The 7,356-nt window shown below is 33.6% G+C and overlaps 1 protein-coding gene across 1 annotated transcript; it reads left to right on the top strand.

Moving 5' to 3' along the window:
* Positions 1–3,422: 3,422 nt before the first annotated feature.
* LOC110037907 (probable trafficking protein particle complex subunit 2) lies at positions 3,423–6,959 on the top strand. The gene is made up of 5 exons (XM_020742647.1): positions 3,423–3,515; positions 4,675–4,772; positions 4,872–4,933; positions 5,606–5,691; positions 6,783–6,959. Exons 1-5 carry the CDS (start codon positions 3,423–3,425, stop codon positions 6,945–6,947), a joined length of 504 nt encoding a protein of 167 aa, XP_020598306.1. The 3' UTR covers positions 6,948–6,959.
* The last annotated feature ends 397 nt before the right edge of the window (positions 6,960–7,356 follow it).

Raw genomic sequence — 7,356 nt, 5'->3', positions numbered from 1 at the left:
AAAGGTGGACATAAGTTAGCTTAATAGAAGTTTCTCAAACAAATTATACAAAAGATGCTTAACTCCTAAGGCAACACTAAATAAGAACAATTGGATTAGAAGGATTCACAAAATTGATCCCAAATAGTTTGGAATGATGACGATGAGAGAAAAGAAAAAGGGTGTTCTTGGACATATTAAACAACTCGTCTTTTTTTTGCTATTATTGAAATCTTCTAAAGTATGACTTCATCACAGTGAAAGGCAAATTCTATGGCCGAGCACTGCATCTGTATATGCAACATATGATCATTTCAGTTGGATTAAAAGGCCAAGTATTAGCATGAGATTAAATAAAAAGAAATAAAGAAATTAGTATTTGGTGAATTTATAAATTAGAAAACATATGTTGTATAGAAGAATTAATAAAGGTGGTGGTTTTATCCTATAATAAAAAGGAGAATCAATTCGTTATTAGATTGCATATAGATGTGGCATGAGCAATACAACCTTACAAACTAAAACTTGCTTGAAATTTAGATTCTAATTAAAAATAACACCTAATGTGCATGCGCACACACACACTCATGCACACAGAGATGTTAAAGAGGCATTAAGGTTTGCACCTACTAAAGGAATGGTATTGAAAATTACACTTAGATAATTTTGGTATGTACAATAGACAATATGAAATCCTCCAATTGGTTTAATAGATACAATTAATGTGAAGTAATTAAGAAGTAGGTAGAGCAAAGTTAATATGGACAAAGTTGTGCAAAAAATTAAAATAAAGTAAATTTATAATCTCAATCAACAAGTATCTTAAATGAAGAGAATGAGAATTTATAATTTTGGTGCTAAATATACACCTTATTTGGTTTTTCTTTCCAAACGGGTCAAGGCCCATAAAAAAGATTGGTATTTATTATTAAACTAGAAGAATTAGCAATCAAGGGTAGAACAAATATAATATGGCTAAAAGCTGTGCACAATCTAGTGAAAACCTCATGTAACGTTCGATAGAATGCATGTAGAAGGTTGATTTTTAAAATCAATCCATAGATAAGGAGGGCTTGTGTTGATGGTCTAGCTTGGCAATCTTGTGGAGGGATCCTATGGATGGCTGAGGGCAGTGTCGCCCATCAAGTAATTGCGTGTAAGCTATAGAATTTTTTTATTCTTATAGAAGCATGTATAGAAACTTGGCTAATATTTCTATCATGTCTTGGGAATAGTGTCAAATATTGATGGAAATAATTATCTTATGTAGCTTATAATTCTATTTTTAAAATAAAGGTGTAAGGTCCTTAATGAAATCCACACAAAATTCAAATTATTTTTCACTTTTCATTATATTTGGGATTTGTAGGAAAAAAAATTTTCGGCAACTTCCTTTCATTTTCCATCAAGAATCAGCTGCATTTCCACAATGAAGCATTTTCCACAGCAGAAGATATATTTCCTTATTTAACATAACATATACAATATAAGAAAAGAAATATTTGCCTCCTATCTCTATTGTCTGTAGGAGGGAAGCCTAGACACGCTATCTTTCCAATAGGAAGGCCATTGTCTGTATTACAAAGAGAACCAAATCCTTACTGATGTCCTCCCGGGAGAGTAAGATCCACCAACTTTTGTTATTTTACTGTCAGCTGTTGTCTTCATTGCCCATCAACATTAGGAAAAGAAAATTTATATTAATCCAAGGAGAATGTCTTTTATATAAAAATCCATTGACCGGCCAAATGATTCTAACTTGAACTCCCAAACTCAGTGGTGGAGTGCTGAATCTCTTAATCTTCTTTCCGATTGAATATAGAAAATTATCTTGTTTTGTCCTAGATTGGGACACTTTTCTCCAGTTAAAGTTGGTCCATCTTTTGTCCCTATGCTGAAAGAAGATTGATCTTGATTTTGCCGCATGAGATGTAGAAGATCCCTCAATCAGCTAATGGCTATGAATTTCAATGACATTGGAAGTTAGCAGAACCTACATGTTTCTAGTCAAAACCAATGATATTTGGGATGCAATGAAACTAACATGCTCATTTTCATGAGATTGCCATAGTTGATGAGATTAAAAAGGAAGTTCACACCATCAAGCTAGGTTCTTTTTTATTTATTAATCATTATAATGAAATGAAGAAAATATAGCTTAAAGTCTATTACTACCAAGTATATTAAAATGAGATGCTACGAAGATATATGCTATAAAATTTTGTAGGAGAAAAATTTTGAATCTCTGGATGGACTGGATGTGGACTATAACCAAGTTTATATCCAAATATTTTGAATGGACTCCCTGCCAAACCTAAATGAAGCTTTTTACACTATTAGAAATGAAGAAGGGTTTATGCTAGAAACATCATGAAGCTTTTTACACTATTAGAAATGAAGAAGGGTTTATGCTAGAAACATCACTGGTGAGAGCACTGCTTTAATTCTTACCCCTACACTAATTACAAGCAGGACAGATCCATGCAAGCCCAAATCTAACCTATCAAGCTCCAATTATCAAGAAAGTTTGTTTTACAATTTTGACAAAATAACAGTTTATACGAAAGTCATATGTTGCAAACTCCAAGAGAAGCCTCCGTACAATAAGGAACAAGTCCTCATACCAAAATCAGTCCACAAATCGTCAAATTGACGCAAGTTATGTGGAAGAAAAATTTAAAATAGTTGCGAAGATAGAAAGACTAAAGCAAAATGATAGTGAGAAACTTTACTTCTTGGCAGCTTTTGACAAACTTATAGGTGCATGCTCGAACTCAATCTGGTAAGCATTCTACTTCATACCTCTCACATGCTTTTAGAAATGGTTCAAACAAAGTATCTAATCCCATGATAAACTCTTAAACCAAATTCTCTTGTATGCCATGCCTAAAAATCGAAAAATAGAAGCGGTTGATAGAACTTTTGTTGCTATTGCTAATAAAAGGATATCTAAGACTCACACCTTTCTTTTTACTATCTTTTGTTCTCCATGTACCTTAATCATCCACAAATCTATTGTTAATTCAAAAATTGACATCTAACCTAAATTACATTATGATATTTTTTTCTACTCATTGTTTTGCTTCATGATTAAACCATGGGGATGATTGGGCATGCTCAGGAATAGTAAGTCGACTATCTCGATATCAGTAGTTATAATAATATCCCTTAGCCTTAGTTATTTAAAATTTGGGGATTTTACATACCAAGGTCCCCAAACCCTCCCTTTTACATGCAAAGGTCTAGAAATATTTTATTTACATACGGAGGTCTTCGTCACATCTCCGTGTGTTCTTTTCGTCTTGTCTGTGACAATGTAGCCACTCCTCTGACCATCTATCCTCCTCCTCCTCTTCTCCCTTCTCCCCGATCCCCTTAGCCTCCCCCTCTCCTCACTGACACCCCAACCACCCACCACCATTGACATCAATATCACCGATCTCATGTCCAAAAAGGGTTGCAAATCATTCGCCGACCTCCTCCATTCCACCGCAGATGCCTCCTATTCCTTCGCCTCTAACGTCAGCCGGAAAGAGGTAGACGCACGGATCGCCGGTGACGGATAGCCCTGATGACAAGCAGCGAATCAGAAAGTGGGGGATAATAATAGAGGTGCTGTTGTAGGTAATGTTGCTGGTGTTGCTGCGGCGGCTGCGTATTTTGCTTTGGCTTTTCTTTATTTTAGGTTTTTTTTTTGTTTTTTTTTTGTGGAGGCCTGATACTTTTTTTTTGTTTTTTTTTTGTTTTTTTTTTTTGTGGAGGCCTGATGGGCCTGATAGAGACATCCTTGTGTAAACAAAACATTTTGGGATCTTAGGATATAAATAAGAGGGTTTTGAAACCTTGATATGTAAAAACCCCTTAATATTTCGAATATAGAAAACACATATTTGGTTAGACCATATTCAGATGGGCCATCCATCATTTAATGTATTCCAATAAATATTTATTGCATCATTAAATAAAATAAAAGTTAAAATGTTCCGGTATAAGGTGTGTCAAATAGCTAAACATTATAGAGTACAATTCTTAAGCCACACCAAATTAGAAGCGAGAAACAGTCAGCTATCTCTAGATATAGTGCTGAAGCTGAATTTTGAGGAATGGTAAGAAAAAATTGCGAATTATTATGGATCAAAATCATTCTAAATGACTACGGAATAAAATGGGAAAATACTATAGAGTTACTCCCCAACAACAAATCAACAATCAATATTTGCATAACTAAATACAACATGATTGTATCAGACATAAAAAGAGCAGTCGATTGGTACTTCAATGAAAAACAATAGTTGAAGCACATAAGCAGTTTATTGACATTCTGACCAATGATCTACCAAGCCCAATATTTTAACATATTACCTTTAAGTTAAGCATGGAGCAAACCTACTGTACAACTTGTCGAGGACTATTAACAGTCCAGCTTAGCAGTTCTATGGAGGGATCACATGTATGGCTGAGTGTGGTATTACCAATGCATAGAAAATTGGTTAATATTATGTAATTAGTGTTTTCCAAAGAAGAAATTGCCTCATATATAGCCTAGAATTTTGTTATATAAATAATGGCGTAAGATTCTTCATGGAATACACGAATTGTTCATATAATCTCCTCATCTCTTTTCAACTACTTATGATTCTCTGTGATTGAGTAAAATTTCCTACCTTTTCCTATTTAGTTTTCCTCTAACATAACTACCTGCACCAGAAAGAAGAAGCAGCTCATCAGCATCATTTTATTTTGCATGCTGCTTTAGATATTGTTCAAGATCTTGCATGGACAACGAGTGCCATGTGAGCATCCTCGCCATGATTGTTTTGCGATGATTTATTGTAGTTTATACTTGTTTTATACTTCATGGAACTGTAGCTGTTTAATCTGTCACCTTGCAGGTTTTTGAAGGCAATGGACCGATTCAATGAACTAGTTGTATCAGTTTATGTGACTGCTGGTCATATCCTTAAAAGTTCATTTCAGTATTTATTGACTTAATTTTGCATAATATATTAAAGGAAGATTTACATAAATATGACTTAAATTCTCATTTTTATATATATCTAACACCTAAACTTCAAGTTTTACACATATGCCACCTTAAGTATGCATGAGAAGCAGTATTTTACTTTTTGAAAGTTAAAATAATGGTATTTTTGATGTGATATGAAAGTTTTAGGCGGGGTAATTGTAAAAAGAAAATTTTAGGTTTTAGATATGTAAATGCATAGGAATTGGGTGCTACGTATGTAACTGCCCCTATATTAATAGGCTTGGCCGTATCAACCAAACAGCAATCTTATGCATTGTAAGGTAAATTAGAGCTAATGGTAAAATTAGATTCCTAGATGCAAAAAAATAGGGTGCTTGATTTTTTTGTGATGCTTGGACTATTGTGAGAAATAAAACTTCCATTTGCTTGGTCACAAACCACCACTTTTAATCAACCCATATGGATTGTTACATAAATTTCATCACCATTGAAAACTTTGAAGCACAAATTAATGTATTACTCTTATTAATACCAATATGTGCTAATCTTATATTTGTTTAGCCTTTTAAATGATCTCCTTGTCACCTTTGTCATAATTTCACCGTTATGAATTTGTTTCCTTGATAAACTGCTTCTTACATGCTAGATTGATGTTGCTTCATGATTCGCGAAATGAAGATGCAATAAAAAGCTTTTTCCAAGAGGTTCATGAGCTTTATATAAAGGTATAACTGCAATCCTAGTATGCATTGTCAGGAAGTTGAGAAGAAATTATATTTTAGCTGTAGTAGTATCCACTTGATTTATTTCAATTAACTCTTGTTATTTGAGTTTTGAATTTTTCATTTTAAATCTTAACTGGATGGATATACGATGACTTTACTCTAAAGATACAGGCTTCTCTATGAGAATGAAATTAAATTCCAAAATAGTATTCCAACTATCTGTGCATGGCTTATTTTGAGCAAAAGTATGTCATCTCTGTAATTTAGTGTCTCGACTTTACTAATTTGATTCAAAATAATCTCTTGCAAAAACGATGTTACAAAATTGACCCCGTTTCAATCCCCTCGACTATCCAAAATTGGTCTCAATTTAGTTCTCAAGGGACCATTTTGGATCAATTTTGTATAGTAAAGGGAATAAATTGGAAAAATGTAATACTCTGGACTAAATTTGCTCCATATAGTTTTTTGGGAGAATATTTTGGTGTTTATTGGAATGCATTCTATTGCTTTGTTTTTCAAACTCTAGTTTAACTTTTTGGAACTTAACAACACTTGCACCTCTTTTATAGCTTCTCAACAAGGATTCATGGCACTTTCTTGGTGGTGCTCCAACATCTTGCAAACTTTGAGATGGAATGTCTGTCAGACACAAGAAATTTCCTGAAATCCTTTACTAAATAGTTGTAAATTGGTATTTTATAGCTACGTAGTTCCGACATCAAAATACTTTGGTCATACCAACTTTATGCCTCCTGCTTGGATGATTTTGTTTGGATAATTGTAGGGAACAGAAAGCATATGTGTTAGGAACTAAGTTTATTAATTATATCTCAAAATTTTCCTTTTGCTGGATGTGAGTTGGGCTGGAATAAATTTAAGGAAGATCCCCAAAGTGGAGATTACTATTGGGATCCAATAAGTATAATCTAGTATTGTTTAGAATAAAGGGGAGGAGGATTATATATTTCAGTACAAAAACTGCTATACCTTAAATTGCCCATTAATATGCGTTTTTCTTCTTTCCTTTGTAACTCTTATCTCTTTCTCCCTTTATTTTCTCATGCAACATTAATAATTCTTGTTCTCAGTGTGATCTCCAACTTCTATTTGCTCTTTTGATATATGTTTCTCTAAAGGGCGTGCATTGCAATCAACACATGTATCAAACATGTAAATATGGAGCACTCACATGCTTTTTTACTTGTAAATTATGTACCTCCCACCTAAATCTCAAGCTCTCGTCACCCTTGTGACATTCATCTTTCTTCAAGGCAATAGATTGGAATTGCTAGAGCTATGTAGTAGGGCAAGGTTGGAGCACTTCATGCTTTAAATTCTTTCTGCTTTTGGAATGGAATGCTTCGTTGAACATGACTTAGAACTTCTCATTTGCTTCCGGTGCTTTTGAATGTGTTCTATACCATGCCTATGTTTGGCCCCTTGTTTATTATGGTAAGTTTATATTTTACAAACCGCACCAATCATTCTCAATTGCTTACTTTTCTCAATAGTTGTTGATTCTTACTCCTTGTGTTTGTTTCATTTTTACCCACAATTACATTTTGAAACTCAAAATCATTTATGTTGTCTTATGTCAACAACCAAAAACTTTTCTATGTCAAAATATGCGGTTAAAGATAGGTTTTATTATTATAATTATTG

The sequence above is a fragment of the Phalaenopsis equestris genome, unplaced genomic scaffold (genome assembly GCF_001263595.1).
Source record: "Phalaenopsis equestris unplaced genomic scaffold, ASM126359v1 Scaffold226922, whole genome shotgun sequence".
Classification (NCBI taxonomy): Eukaryota; Viridiplantae; Streptophyta; class Magnoliopsida; order Asparagales; family Orchidaceae; genus Phalaenopsis; species Phalaenopsis equestris.
Note: the sequence above shows the minus strand (reverse complement) of the source record. Positions and strands in the feature narration are given on the sequence as shown.